The sequence below is a fragment of the Stegostoma tigrinum genome, chromosome 3 (assembly GCF_030684315.1).
Source record: "Stegostoma tigrinum isolate sSteTig4 chromosome 3, sSteTig4.hap1, whole genome shotgun sequence".
Taxonomy (NCBI): Eukaryota; Metazoa; Chordata; class Chondrichthyes; order Orectolobiformes; family Stegostomatidae; genus Stegostoma; species Stegostoma tigrinum.
In genome coordinates, this window is record NC_081356.1 from 978,953 (window position 1) to 995,743 (window position 16,791).

The following is a 16,791-nucleotide window of genomic DNA, read 5'->3' on the forward strand; positions in this document are numbered from 1 at the left end:
GTTTGTTGATGTGAACAATAATTTTGTTTGCTTATTGTTCCTTTATTTAGAGTTATTTTCCTTTACTTATTTATCTGATGCATAATATGTTTTTGTTACATTTCCTTTGTTACGAGTTAAGCTTCCCTGATTAAGAAATTAGATTAGAAACATGCTCTTAGATGTCCATCAATGGTGTTTCACAGCTTGGACGCTGGGGAAGTTTGCAAAGTGTCCACGATGATTCAGTCAGATTTTCCTCTCTTCCCATCGAAACAAAATGCTGTGGCCACTCTGCAGTATGTCCTTAAACTAGCTGACTGAGGTTGTGAATAACTTTGTAGGAAACTGCACATCCAAACTCAAACCCTATCAGAGTACCAAACTACTTTTGGCCACAAAAAATATTTCTTACGCATTTGGTGACATTGCACACTTTTCATTGTTCTCCTGTTCTTTTGGAATGAGAGTACACATCAACAAAATGTGATTCTAATTCTAAAGTCTGTCCATTTAAAAAAAACTTTAAAAAAATTTCAATTATGTGCATTACATTCTCGACACATTCCAGGCCATACAATATTTACATGAGCAATAATAAACATCTGTGCTAAAACCTTTGTTTTGGTTTTGGTGAACTGTCAAAACATTAACATTGTTAGAACTAAAGCCCAGTGGATTAAAAAGTTCAATCCCTGAAAGTAGACAGAGGGATTGCTGTGTATATTTCACCCGTGTCCATCCATTGTGCTGCAGCCAGCAAGGTGACTTTCTGCTTCCTGCTGTTTGAACTGTTGCTGTGTGAAGTCACCACTACATTGTTCATTGGCACCACACATCAGCAAGCAACAAGATATCACAAGCAACCTGTAACTTAAAGTCTACAAAGTGCCTCAACAAACAAACAGTGAGAGCTTTCTGAAAAGCAAGTCTACTCTGTGATACTTAGAGGAATGGCTGATATGTGAGAGCGAACGTTTCTGACAAGAGGTCTTGATGTGAGACACAAAGAAGTGAGACATCCTGAATCCATACGGAAATGAAGAATAAGGCCCTCAAGGTGTGTTCTCAGGATTAGTGGGAAGCAGCAACATTGGAGCTCAATGCTGGACATGATGCTTCAAGAGCATTAAAGCAGTGCAGGAAGAACATTCACAATCTGGCAAGAGTTGTCAAGATGGCTACAAAGATGCTTTATATTTAATATTGCTCACAGGACTTAAGTTTTGAAAGGTTGTAAGAAGTGGATTTATTTCTAGTTTTGTAGATGCATCCAAATTGGTTCTTATATAAGAGGTCATTGAAAATTGTCATACATCATTGAGATAATGGAAATCAAGTCTCACTATTTCTCAAATTTGTCACAAAAATTAAAGGTTTTCTAAAAATTATGCAAAGATACCCCCCAATTTAGCTCATTTTCAAAGCATAGGCCAGGTTTCTATATGTAATAGAAGTGATTGCTCATTACAAGTAATTAGATTCGTAATCAATACAAATCATAAGCATACAAGTCTCCTAACTTTACATTCTGTTTTTTACAGGCATTCCTCTATATCTGTGAGGGTTCTATTCCTGACAACCTGTGAGAATGATAAAATTCACAAGTACAGAGTTTGTTAAAAATGATTTTTTTTTAAAAAATGAGGATATGCAATTTTTGCATCCTCGTGTAGGTTTTTGTTGTTCCTTGTTTTTTTGGCGCAGGTAACCAAATTCACAGTTCGTGATTTTGCAGATACAGAGGGTTTAATGTATACTATACACATATCTAGAAAGGAGGAAAACCTGGGTGTTATGGACAGAGGGAAGGACTGTAAAGAAATTCAGTGGCATCGGTTCAAGAGGGCTAAGGAGATGATTCACTGGTCAGAATGTTGCTTCTCATTCATCCTTGTCCGGGTGCTGCTATTGTTTTATAAACGACAAAGGGGTCGCAGGTTACAAAGAGAGGCTATATCAGCTCCAGCAAGAGTCTTGCAACTAGTCCCATTCTCTAGCCCTCTCTCCATATTTCTCTATATTCATCACTTTCAAATACATATGCAGCTCTTTTGAAACCCCCTATGGAATCTGTCTCCACCATTTACAAGGCTTCTTGAAATGCACCACAAACCCTGACCTGTAGTATCTAGAAAAACAGTGTAGGAGAATCCCACTGCCTGTGATCTTCCTCCAAGTCATACATCACCCTGATGTGGTAAAAGAAATTTCATTCCCTCAGCATTGCTTGGAACTCTTTTACACTGCAACCATGGATACACCTTCACCATATAATGTAGCTGAGCAAGAAGGTGGCTTGAGGCCAGTTAGCTTTGGACAATAAATGCTATCTTTGGCAGCAGTACACATGTCCCACAAATACATTAAAAAATTACAATGCTTTGTCCAGGGGCAGCAGGCCAAACTCAAACATGCACCCGCCTCTCTAGAGCAGTGAGTTGCCAGTCAGTGTACACTTTCCCTCCTGACACAGGTGCATCAAACCCCGGAAACTGCCCAACTTGCGTGACCCACCTTAGAAGTCCAAATGCAACTCTTAATCTTTTAGTTACGATATCAAGCAAAAGCAATATTTGCCGTCTCACCTGGATATGCAAATTGTAATAGCATTGTGTGAAAAAAGCTCTTCTGATGGCTTGTTCAATATTTAATTTTCAATCAATGTCACTAAAACAGGTTATTTACTATACTGTGGAACATGAATATGTGCAAGTTGGCCATTACATTATCTATTCTATTACATTTTAGAAATACTTCACAGGCTGCAAATGTTTTGGGGACATCCTAGGGATATTAAAAGCATAATACAAAAGCAAAAATCTTCTTCTTCTTTAGAATGTATTACACAAAATAAATTTAAACAATCATAAACATCATTTTGAAATCTTTGTTCTTATATTGAAATCATCTCACCTCATGCATAAAATATCAAATATTTTACAGGCTTACAATTTACAAGATCAGTCTCCCATTCAAAGACTCTGGGGAATTCTGTAATAGCTGGGATATATTAGTTTCTTTTAATATCTGTACTGTATGACTGAAGCTGATCTGGAATTTAACAGATTTTAATGCAAGGCTGGTGATTAAAAATTACAAGAAATCACACTGGAAGTCTGGTGTCTAACCTTAACAACTTCCAAGTGAGTCCCAGGGGCCTACTTAGTTGAGGTGCTAGAAAACTACAGTTGAATTGTGAGTCATACGACTCTTGTACACAATACCTCAGAAATGTTCTTCTAAAATGCAGAACTTTTTATTCATTTTTTTAAAAACATTTATACATTGTAAGGAAACCAGAACTTTTTTTCCCCATTATCCAGTTAAATCAACTAGCAAGTATCTTTCATTATTAATGCAACAGGACTTGATAGATATGGACAAGCACTTATATCAATGACTGAATCAACAATCAATTAGATTGGGATTATATCAATTGTTGTCTTCTGGTGTTCACTCCATTGGGGTTGAGGGAGCGAAATGGGAGGGTCTGTAGCTTCCAAAGGACAGTGAGTACACATTGTCAAATGGATAGTTGACAGCTACACATCGGCAGGGAATGACCACAACTGGGGGAGAGAAGAGCTGTCAACTAACCTCCCAACTGTAGCAATTCCTAAGGTGGTCGATCTGATATAACGTATACAGATATTTTACATTTATTTTTATACAGTTATTATCTAAATAAAGATATTTTATTTTAATGTCTCTGCAGTCAAAACTGCTTCCTCATGTACCCACATTCACTCATCGGCATGCCTTAAATCACTTGACGTACAGCTTCCACAGAGCCTAGCTGTGCCAAACTCTCAATGCAAGTCCTAACTCTGCTCATTCCCTGGTGTGTTTGCCTTAAAAGGTAGCGATTGAGCTCCTGCCTTTTTTGGTGCAAGTTTAAACATAGACAAAGGATGGAGGCTGACTAAAGTTTCGGGGGAAGTGTGGCTCTTCTCACACCTAAATGACATCACTGTGAAATGGTAATCAGAACTCAAAGCTGGAAGAGATCATCATGAACTTTCCTGTGGAGCTTATTAGAGAAAAAAATGAAGTCCTTCGAACCAAACTCTGCCAGACTGATATCAAACTAACAGGTGAGATTCAGGTGTTGATAGTAGGATAGTGTAACAGGAAACTTGGGAGTGTAGAATCTGAGATAATGGGAACTGCAGATGCTGGAGAATCCAAGACAACAAAATGTGAGGCTGGACAAACACAGCAGGCCAAGCAGCATCTCAGGAGCACAAAAGCTGACGTTTCGGGCCTAGACCCTTCATCAGAGAGGGGGATGGGGTGAGGGTTCTGGAATAAATAGGGAGAGGGGGGAGGCGGACCGAAGATCGAGAGAAAAGAAGATAGGTGGAGAGAGTATAGGTGGGGAGGTAGGGAGGGGATAGGTCAGTCCAGGGAAGACGGACAGGTCAAGGAGTTGGGATGAGGTTAGTAGGTAGATGGGGGTGCGGCTTGGGGTGGGAGGAAGGGATGGGTGAGAGGAAGAACAGGTTAGGGAGGCAGAGACAGGTTGGAGTGGTTTTGGGATGCAGTGGGTGGAGGGGAAGAGCTGGGCTGGTTGTGTGGTGCAGTGGGGGGAGGGGACGAACTGGGCTGGTTAAGAGATGCAGTTGGGGAAGGGGAGATTTTGAAACTGGTGAAGTCCACATTGATACCATTAGGCTGCAGGGTTCCCAGGCGGAATATGAGTTGCTGTTCCTGCAACCTTCGGGTGGCATCATTGTGGCACTGCAGGAGGCCCATGATGGACATGTCTTCGGCCGACGCCGCCGACGCCGACAGAACCCCGCCCACGGCCGACACCGACGGAACCCCGCCCACGGCCGACGACCTCATCGCTCCGCCCACAACCTCCACAGCCAGCAACCCCAGAGAAGACAGCCACACTGAGCCCTGCCACATGTTCACCATCACCCCAGACCTCCCACTGACTGAGGACAAACGGTCAGTCCTTAGTAAGGGGCTCACCTTTGTCCCCCTACAAACACACATCAACGAATACCAGTCACGGTTGGACATAGAGCAGTTTTTCCGCTGTCTTCCCCTCCATGCCTACTTCTTCAACCGGGAGCCTAACCCTCCCTCCACTGACCCTTTCACCCGCTTCCAACACAAGTCCTCCTCCTGGACACCACCCCCAGGCCTCCTACCCTCCCTCGACCTCTTCATCTCCAACTGCCGTCGAGACATTAACCGCCTCAACCTCTCCACCCCTCTCACCCACTCCAACCTCTCCCCCGCAGAACGGGCAGCCCTCCGCTCCCTCCGGTCCAACCCCAACCTCACCATCAAACCCGCAGACAAGGGTGGCGCAGTGGTAGTATGGTGCACTGACCTCTACATCGCCGAGGCCAGACGCCAACTCTCAGACACCACCTCCTACCGCCCCCTCGATCATGACCCCACACCCAAGCACCAAACCATCATCTCCAACACCATCCAGGCCCTCATCACCTCAGGGGACCTCCCACCCACAGCCTCCAACCTCATTGTTCCCCAACCCCGCACGGCCCGTTTCTATCTCCTTCCCAAAATCCACAAACCTGCCTGCCCTGGTCGACCAATCGTCTCAGCCTGCTCCTGCCCCACCGAACTCATCTCCACCTATCTGGACTCCATCTTCTCCCCTTTGGTCCAGGAACTCCCTACCTACGTCCGTGACACCACCCACGCCCTCCACCTCCTCCAGGACTTCCAATTCCCTGGCCCCCAACACCTCATTTTTACCATGGACGTCCAGTCCCTATACACCTGTATTCCTCATGCAGATGGCCTCAAGTCCCTCCGCTTCTTCCTGTCCCACAGGCCCGACCAATCTCCCTCCACGGACACCCTCATCCGCCTTGCTGAACTCGTCCTCACCCTCAACAACTTCTCTTTCGATTCCTCCCACTTCCTACAGACAAAGGGGGTGGCCATGTGTACCCGCATGGGCCCAAGCTATGCCTGCCTCTTTGTAGGTTACGTGGAACAGTCCCTCTTCCGCACCTACATTTGGCCCAAACCCCACCTCTTCCTCCATTACAATGATGACTGTATCGGCGCCGCCTCTTGCTCCCCAGAGGAGCTCGAACAGTTCATCCACTTTACCAACACCTTCCATCCCAACCTCAAGTTCACCTGGACTATCTCCAATACATCCCTCGCCTTCCTGGACCTCTCAGTCTCCATCTCAGGCAACCAGCTTGTAACTGATGTCCATTTCAAGCCCACTGACTCCCACAGCTACCTAGAATACACCTCCTCCCACCCACCCTCCTACAAAAATTCCATCCCCTATTCCCAATTCCTCCACCTCTGCTACATCTGCTCCCAGGATGAGGCATTCCACTGCCACACATCCCAGATGTCCACGTTCTTCAAGGACTGCAGCTTTCCCTGAGAATGCCCTTGACCGCGTCTCCCGCATTTCCCACAACACATCCCTCACACACCACCCCCGCCACAACCACTCCCAGAGGATCCCCCTCGTTCACACATACCACCCCACCAACCTCCGGATACAACGCATCATCCTCCGACACTTCCACCATCTACAATCCGACCCCACCACCCAAGGCATTTTTCCATCCCCTTGTCTGCCTTCCGGAGAGACCACTCTCTCCACGACTCCCTTGTCCGCTCCACACTCCCCTCCAACCCCACCACACCCGGCACCTTCCCCTGCAACCGCAGGAAGTGCTACACTTGCCCCACATCTCCTCCCTCACCCTCATCCCAGGCCCCAAGATGACTTTCCATGTCGAGCAGATGTTCACCTGCACATCTGCCAATGTAGTATATTGTATCCACTGTATCCGGTGTGGCTTCCTCTACATTGGGGAAACCAAGCGGAGGCTTGGGGACCGCTTTGCAGAAGACCTCCACTCAGTTTGCAACAAACAACTGCACTTCCTAGTCGCGAACCATTTCAACTCCCCATTCCATTCTTTAGATGACATGTCCATCATGGGCCTCCCGCAGTGCCACAATGATGCCACCCGAAGGTTGCAAGAACAGCAACTCATATTCCACTTGGGAACCCTGCAGCCCAATGGTATCAATGTGGACTTCACAAGCTTCAAAATTTCCCCTCCCCCCACTACATCAGACAACCAGCCCAGCTCATCCCCTCCCCCCACTGCATCCCAAAACCAGCCCAGCCTGTCTCCGCTTCCCTAACCTGTTCTTCCTCTCACCCATCCCTTCCTCCACCTCAAGCCGCACCTCCATTTCTTACCTACCACCTCATCCTGCCTCCTTGACCTGTCCGTCTTCCCTGGACTGACCTGTCCCCTCCCTACCTCCTCACCTATACTCTCCTCTCTACCTATCTTCTTTTCTCTCCATCTTCGGTCCGCCTCCCCCCTCTCCTTATTTGTTCCAGTTCCCTCTCCCCATCCCCCTCTCTGATGAAGGGTCAAGGCAGGAAACATCAGCTTTTGTGCTCCTGAGATGCTGCTTGGCCTGTTGTGTTCATCCAGCTCCACACTTTGTTATCTGTGTTCGAATATTAGTGACTTTGAAATGTGAACTATCTGACCTACCTTGTATCTTGTTCTAATATCAAGGCACCAGAGCTTGCCTCACTGTGTCATGGGTGCTGGTATCTACCATCAAATTTGTGATGGGTGAAGGGAGATCAGGACATGGTGATATGCAGCTGTTCTGAAACTAGCAGAACTACATATAGGAACATTCTTCCTTGTTTGGCAACTCACTGGGCTACAGACACATTCATCCCTCCACCCACACCCCTATTCCTTTCACCCACCCATCCACTCCCCACACCCCTCTCAATTACTGTGCCAGGCCAAGCACAGCCTGAGCTAAACACAAAATTCTACAGGGAGGATATCTAATCTTGAGGATTTGATTAAAGCCATAATTACCGTGCAGCTTTCAACATTCTTTTCATTTTGATGATAGAGGATAATGCATGTCTCGGAAATTATCCATATCCTCCTTAAGTGGATTAGACAAGGTTGAATAAAACTTTAAAAACTCAAATTCTTTTATTTTGATGATACAAACTATTGCTGCTATTTTGCTCTTCTGGGCCAAATAGGATATTAGTTTCAGTGTCTGTCTCTTCCTTTAGAATAACATACTTCAAATTTAAATATGAGGAATTCAATCCCTCTAGTCTGTCATGGTCAGACCTGGTATTTTTGGGAGGTTAGTTATTTAACTGTTTCTAGGTTGTTGGTTGAAGAACAAGAGAGCACTTTACATTTCATGGACTAGAAATAGCATGGTGTTACAAATTATAATTCAACTGTAAATAGGTGGATAAATTCGCAAAATGGTAGTCAGGACAGGCACATTCATTACATTCTGCAATACACAGTATACTGCACGTTGCCAGAGGCTGAAGTGATATGGCTGGGGTTCAAATCTGAAATTGTGATAGAACTTTGGGACTTGGGTGTTTACTTGAGGTGCTAATAGTAAAACTTTGATACTTTCAATTATCCTTGTGCATCCTAATTGACAGGTCGTAAAGGGAGCTGCTTAAAAAGTGTAAGGTTGCCATAAAAGATTCATGGGAATGGGAAGTTCAAAGTGCAGGAGTTGCTGCTTTCTCTACAACAGTGCTAAGGACATTTATTGGTTTTACTTAAATGTTTACAGGATAGAGAGGGCTCCTTTGGCCATCCAAGTCTATGTTGATCAACAAAGACCACATCAATTCCATTGCCATCTGTGGCCCATTGTCCTGGAGGCTACAGTAACGTAAATGAATGTCTAATTCCTACTTTAATGTTGTGATGGCTTCATGCGTTCCAGACTCCTACCGCACTCTGGATTAAATAATTTCCTCTGAACATTCCTCTTAGGCTTCTAACTTTTACCTTAAATCTGTGCTCCCTGTTTATTGATCCTCTATTAATGGAAAAAGCGCCTTCATATTCATCCTAACTATGCCCCTCAATCTTGCACAACTCTATCAAGTCTTCTAATGACCTTTGCTGCTCTAAGGAAATAAAAACAGAGTTTATCCAATCTCTACTGTTAGTTCAGACCTCTGGCCCAGGCAACATTCCGGTGTATCTCCTCTGCACCCTCTCTAGTGCAATCACATCCATCCTACTGTGTGATGAACAAATACTGAACACAGTATTTTAGTTGAGCCCTAAGCAGTGTTTTATACAATTCCAACACAACCTCCCTGATCTTCTATTTTATGCCTCAGCTGACAAGGATAAGTATCCCATGTGCGTCCTAAACACCTTATCTGTGCAACTTTCAAGGATCTGCGAATATGCTCACCAACAATCCTCTGAACTTCAACACTTTCCAGGCTCCTATCATTCAGTGTAATCCCTTGCTTTTTATAGCCCTCCCCAAGCACAACACCTCACATTTTTCCAGGTTGAATTCTATTTGCCAATGTTCTGCCCAGCCGACCAGACTATTGATATCCTTCTGCAGTTCACAGCTATCTTCCTCATTGTTTTTCACCCTACAATTTGTATCATCCCCAAACTTCCTGATCATCCTAAATGAACTCTTCCCAAACTTCTCTCCTCCTTTTCTAATGATCCCCCCTCCTCTAAAATTGTTCATTCAGACCTCCCTCAATCCCCCTATTCTCTCCCAAAATGCATTGTTTTTTATCATTCCTGTATTCTATTTTCAGGTCATTGCCTAGAATACAGCAGACCAAAATCCAACACTGGCTCTTTGCTGAGCTGCTTGGTTAGGTCCTGCAGTTCACTTGTCTCATTTAAATGGGACCAAAGGCCCTTCATCAGGTCAACTTTGGGATGATTCATTGCAGTGTTAGGATTACTGCCTGTGGTCAGTGTTGAATACCATAAAATAGTTTACAGCAACCTCCGTTCAATGGTGTCAAAATTGACATAAATCCTTGGTAATTCAGCATCATCTACTCCAGGAAACAATGGGCAAACCTGATTGCATGGGATTAGTGTTAAAGCTGTAATAGTGAACTTGATACTCAATTTACCTTAAATGAGTAAATCAGTAATCAAACATTATCTAAATTCAAAATTTACCTCCCTGGCTTTAGTTTATCTTCTACCAAGCACGATAGGATTAAAAAAATGCAATCTTCAGTTCTAGTACGAAGTTATTTCAGCTGCAAGCCCAAACTATAATCCAAAATGCGACAGATGCCACACAATCACCAACATTAATTGTTTAAATACAAATATATCAGATACAGTAAGCTATGGCAATTGTGCATAATATGCGATACAGAAATAATTAATTCAGATTAAGGTCAACAGAAGTTTAGCAATTTATGTAATTAACTGAGATGTTTCTAATATCAGGAACAAAATTTTCTCCCTTTTCATTTAGTTCAAATCCAACATTTCTCCTTCCAATTAAAAAAGGCAATAAAGCAGTGTCTGACACTTGGTTCTAAAGTATAGAATCTTCTGTCATATCGATAAAACTGATCATCAGTTATAAACAGTCATGGGATTAGCTTTCTATCACTTCAGAGTTTATAATTAAACATTGCATTAATTTGACATCAATTAGTAGCAAGGTCCCTTGATATTCAATGCCCATAGCAGATGAAACATATAACAGAATTCTTAAAATATGATGTTACAATATCCCACTGTATTAATTGAAATTTTAGTTTCCAGACTACAAGGTGACTTATTTTAATCACTTTTGCATTGCAATGACTGTTTTTCCTGTCCAGGTTGTGCATAAAAAATTCTTCAAAGCATCAGTTTATTCTGAACATCTAACAGCTTTCAAAATAAGCCCAATAAGGAAATGTTACAGTTATCCAGCTTCTGAAATTTTAAGGGGCCGATAATTTTATGTCTCAAACTGAATGGGAATGTCAGAGAATGTCCTCCATCAAGGAAAATTTATTATGCACACAAAGTGCAGACAGATAATCCTTGAAATACAGCCAAGAATTTTATTTGATTTACACAATGTAGCTGAAAAACTACGTTGTTGTACAGGAAATATTCAAGTGTGATTTTGGTCAATTCTTGCACAAAAGAAATAATTAAATCTCAGCTCCATCAAGGAAATCATTCCAATTAAAATCGCCATCATTGTTAAATTACATTTGATCATAAAGACTCCAGTCCCCAGTCGTAAACTTGCATGCAAGCTTAACATTTGTGTTTTGTTTATCATTAATAATTCTAAATCAGAATAAAGTGTTGCTTGGCATTTTGACAAAGACAAAAGACAAAGATTGCCTTCATACGTTAAATGTAGCAAACCTGTTCTTCATTCATGTATTTATGATTTGGCTGCACCTAGTATACATCATAAATCTTCATCCTACATATCAAATGCTTTGCACGCTACAGAACAGCAATTTAACAAACTTAAAATTCAAAGTTAAATCTGCATCATGCATCTGTTAAATGTTCAACATGTTCACATATTCATGCTTACCAACAGTGTCACAGGGTTCATCTTTCTGCACACAAAAATCCTTCCTAAAAAAAAGGACAAAGTCACAAAATATATTTTCGAAAAGCTATCAGAGAAAAGTATCAATAATTGCTTCAAGATTAGTTGAAATTCTAATTATTACAACCTATCACACTATCAGTTACTCACCAGTCTAACAGTGTCCAAGGCCTCATCTAGGAAGCTGTTCTTCTGCATTGGTTACATGGTAAAATATGTTCAGTAGAAACATGGGGATGGTGATAGATCAATCAGCCCTTCAAAATACTTCTGCTTTCTAGTTATTTTCCGTATCAATTTGTTTATAGGTAAGGACACACCATTATTCCACTCGAGCCCTCCTTTTGTCGTTCTATTACACTGTGGCTGATCTACACCTTAACTCAATTTTCCATCAACAACGTTACCTAAAGGGAAAGAAAGAGCTCAATCCTGAAACTTCCCATGGATCCAGCACGTATAGCCTTTTGAGAGGAATGTTCCTGGTTCCCACTTCCCTTTGTGTGAGAATCCTAACTGGCCTAGCTTGAATTTGCTGAATGAAGCATCTCATCCTGGAAGCCCCAATTGAGCAACATGAAAGTAACAGGCCGATTTTGGAAGATTAGGGGACAAACACAAAATAAATCTATGTACACAGTTAGAGATGTCAAACAAAAAGTTATTTGAAAAGTATTATTTTTGTTCAACAGTGCAGAATTTTAAAGCACAGAAAGAGGCTATTTTTAGCCAATCATTTTTGCCAGTTCTTTCGGACAGTATTCTCACTACATTGCTTTCACCTCAACCTTGTATCAATTGCTTCAAATACTTCTCCATTTTCCCGGTCATGATGCATTGCTTTCTTTCTCAACCATTCTCCATATCAATGCATTCCACATTCGAATAGCTCCTTAAGGAAAAAGATATTTCTAAGCCTCCACTCCCTTATCACGTACATCTAATTTATTGTCGCCAATTCCTAAACGAGAGCAAATACATGTTTGCTAGTCTGTTAAAACTCTTCAAAACATTAAAACCCTTGGCTCAGTTTTCCCTGAGCTTTCTCTGCTCCAGTAAAACTGGTCCTATATTTTTCAGAAACAAAAACATAAATTGATGGAAAAGCTCAGCAAGTCTAGCAGCATCTGCAGAGAGAAATCAGAGTAAACATATCAAGTCGAGTCTTCTTCAGAATTGAGCTTTTCCAACAATTTCTATTTTTGTTTCTGATTTACAACATTCACAGTTCTTTCAGATTTTACCCATATTTTTCAGTCTGTTCTCAAATGCCCTGAGCCTGGTGCGATCCAGATGAACCTACACTGTACACATTTTATGCTTTAATGTCCTTTCTATAATGAGACATTCAAAACTGTATACAGTCAAATAACTGTTGTCTAAACAGTGACTTCCAAAAATTTACTATCTCAGCCTTTAGTTTCTTTTGGCTTTATGAGGTCAAAAATAGTCTGGATTCAGTTGTTAGGCTAAAATTATTTGGTCGAGCCATGACCTCAGCTGGAATTTTAAACAGCTCTCTTCAGACCACGGCTCCAGGTGTGGGAGGGAGGGAGAGGTTCATGTAGTGTCATGCCTGTTCATTGATATTTTACCAGCCACAGGGAATATTGTGGTTCCCTCGCTTAGTCTTCTGCTGGTGGTGATCATTACATGGTCAGACAAAGGCCTCCTCCTGCTGGTTACTTTATCACCTGGACAGGTTGTCACAAACACTGGTGAATGCCCTGTGGGTTCAAGGAGAGGGAAGGATAGATGGATCTGTACTGATTGGGCATTCTTATAGTTCACGGAAGGCCTTTCCAGTCGTACTGGTTGCCCTTTTGAGAAGGCCTCTCCAACCACTATCCTCACAGCAACTCCCTATATACACGCGTGCTGTATTCCCTTTACCTTTGGAGTCAATCTTAGCAAAAATCTCTTAGCAACTTTCACTCACGTTTAATTAGAACCTCTTAATTAACACAGGCAAAAAATATTGGCCAATTTGGACCTAAATAGGAATTTAAATTTAAGCATTTGCAAAAATAACACCAGACATCAATTTGGTGCAGAAGTAGAGTCCCTACCCCTGGACCAGGAGGCCCAGGTTCGAGTCCCACCTGCTCCAGAGATGCATAAGGCCATCCCTGAACAGGTTGATTAGGAAAAATAGGTTAATTTAAAAAATGTTATTTTGCATGCTAAGAAGATTGAAGAATTCCTCTAATCTAATAATTATCCTTAATAATGGAAAGACCAAAAAAAGCCAAAGGCAAACAAAGTAGAAACATTCTCTCAGTTACAACAATTAATGGCAAAGTTTTCCTGTGAATTGTAACCAAAATGTTCATAACAATGATAATCGATAATGGAGAATGAGAATATTCAGTAGGGGTCAAGGACAGAACCTATCCAGTTTCTTAACTCGAACAATAGAAGTACCATTGAATACAGGAGCAAAGGAAATAGAGGCAAAGATTTCAGGAAAATTGCAGAGAGATGCAGAAGCTATAAACTGGTGATAGCAGGAGAGCTCGGTTATTCTGACATAGATTGGATTCAATTATTGCAAACGGCAGAGATACATGAGTGTTTCCGAACTTTTGAGAGAAAAATCACAATCAGTACATTTCGAATGCATTGTTAGAACTGCTTCTGCGGGATGAGATGGAAAAAATGTGAGTTGGGAAACCTTAATTGAACAGTGATCACAATATTACAGGGTTTAGGTTTGCAATGCAGAAGGATGAGGGGCAATATAGCAAATAAACATCTAAGTGGAGGAATGACAATTTCAAAAAGATAAGAATGGGTTTGTCCCTGAAATATTGAAGTGAGAGGTTGACAAGCAAAACTCCAAGGAAATAATAAATCACCTTTCAAGAAGGGATTGTTCAACTATGTTTGAAATACATCCTCACAAACATCAAAATGTTGGGCAAGCAAAACCAGAGCTTTCTGGATGATAAAACAGGCTGACAGTTGATTTAAGAGATGAAATATTTTGTATGGCTGTAATCATATTGATAACACAGTGAGAACCTAGTTGAATATAAAATAGTGCAGAAAAGAAATAAGCAAAAGCAAAGAAAGAATACGAGGTTTATAGCTGAAAGAAAAGGGAATCCAGGAGTGCTCTTTAAGCATATAAACAGTAAAGTTGTAATAAGAGGAGCAGCAGAACTAATGAGGGACCACAAAAATGTATCTATGCATGGAGGGAGAAACCATTGCAGAGACTAAACTTTGCATCTGCTTTTGTGAAGAAAAATCACGTTGCCAAATTCGTCATGCGAGAGGACACTGTTGACATACTGGTTTGGATAAGCATATTAAAAAAGGAGAGATATGAGAAAGGCCGGGTCAACTGAGAGTTGATAAGCCACCAGCACTGGGTAGGATGGTTCAGAGGATGCTGAGAGAAGAAATGACATGAAAATTGAGAAAGTAGTGCCATAATCTTCGAATAACTCATGAAGTAATAGTTAACAGCACAGCTGAATGTCAGACTTTTGAACTATGCACATTGATGCAATTTCTAAATGCATGTTTAGGTGGCTGGATATTAGATATCTCTGAAGCCACGTATTGGCAACCAACACTACCTAACAAGAGATGCACAGAGACCTCAGATTGAGAAAATACTCATTGATATTGAAATGGCGACAACAAGCAATAACAGAGTTTCCCTGATATTGTCTTGGAAGTCCATGGTTATTCATATCCCTGTTTTAAAAGCTGCTCTGCAGCACCCACTCTTCCTGATGGAGGCTGCCATAGAATCAGAGTTGTTAGCCCACCAACGAAGCCAACAGCACCTATATCCCTTCCAACATCCTTAATAGGGTACAAGTTTGGAATTAGACACTGAGGGGACTGCCTCTAGAAATATCAGTGTCAGTCTGATTCCTGGCAAATGCAGGATTAAGATATCCATTTAGCCCCAACATTAGATCTAAAGCCTATGGTAAAATCCTGCCTGGTTTCTTCAGCCCCTTCTCCACATTCTGTCCTTAACTACTGACTCCATCCCTCTCCCAGATAACTGTCAAAGATTAAAAGGACTGTTTGCAAACTTGATTTCTATGTAGCATAAGCTAAACCTACCCATATATATGTACCATTACTAATCCACCTATTTCAACCCCAATAAAATTGCCTGATTTCATCCTTGATCAAGCTCATGAAATTCTTACTCATGTCTATGTTACTTATAAATTTGACAATCCAAAACACTCCACACTGATCTACGACATTCCTCCTCCATAAATCAGAAATCATTCAAAATTCTGTTCATTAAGTCTTCCATCATACGAAGCTCCATATTATTGCCATCCTTGGCCTCCTGATCAAAGAGCAAGTTGTGTTTAAAATGATCATTTCTTTCACAAGTTCTTTATGACTTCATGCCCATCCACTCTGCTAATCTTCTTTGGTCCCACAACCTGCTGAGCTCTCTGGGCTCATCTCATTCTGGCCACTTGAGCATCTCTGATTTGGTCAACAACTGGCAGCTGCTCCTTCAGTTATCTAAGACCAAAGATCCACAATTCCCTTTCCATATGGACCTACATGGAATAGTCTAGGTTAGATGGGCTTCAGATCGGTATGACAGGTCGGCACAACATCGAGGGCTGAAGGGCCAGTACTGTGCTGTAATGTTCTATGTTCTATGTTCAAACCACTACCCCTCTCTGCCTCTTTCTTCTTTTATGATGCACCCTAACAATGTTGACCATTCTTTTCATCGTCTTCTTACATGGCTTAATTCTAATTAAGTTTGCTTACACTCCTGTGTTGGCCCTAGCCACATCTGACTACTAGAAAGGCATTGCATTTAAATTTTGCTACAATTAGGCTTTCACTTCTTTGTGAACTATTTTAAGATCTATTCAAAAGTTACACAAGGCACCAAGTTAAAACAAAAGTAGCTGGTAACTAATTTGCTATTCTCACCTCGTTATCAGGATGGCTGCATCAACAGCTGGTAAATCTTCCCTCCAACTGGGAGACATATCACTATCGAAATAATTCTTCCTTCCAAATTCTTCATGTTGCCATTTGCAAAAACTTTCCAGCATCTTTTCCCCATGGTGGCCTATAAAAAGGTCTTCCTACAAGATAATTAAAATGATTAATTCTAATTGCATGTCTTAAATGAGATCTTCAGTACTTAATGAATAAGGATGCCCATTATGTTTAGTGCTGCAATAAATCAATTTCGATTAAGATAAGATACACCTAAAATGTTTGAATCAGACTGCCTCTATTTCACCCTTTCATGGGCATTCCACTGATAAATATTTTTACAACCAGAGACCTGCAAAACATTTGCAATGAAGTCTGTACCTATGGCAATGATTTTTTTAAAAATCCATACCCCAAAACATTCAATCCTTCCATGTTGTAGTC

At 41.6% G+C, this 16,791-nt stretch overlaps 1 protein-coding gene across 1 annotated transcript in view; it reads right to left on the reverse strand.

The window, feature by feature from the left end:
- The window catches only part of LOC125450680 (A disintegrin and metalloproteinase with thrombospondin motifs 19-like), a 456,336-nt gene that overhangs the window by 407,029 nt on the left and 32,516 nt on the right, over positions 1-16,791 (reverse strand). The window contains exons 6-7 of the mRNA XM_048526734.2: positions 16,336-16,493; positions 11,380-11,423 (exon numbers count right to left, since the gene is read on the reverse strand). Coding sequence (XP_048382691.2) covers positions 11,380-11,423; positions 16,336-16,493 — 202 coding nt within the window. The remainder of the gene's footprint in view (positions 1-11,379; positions 11,424-16,335; positions 16,494-16,791) is intronic.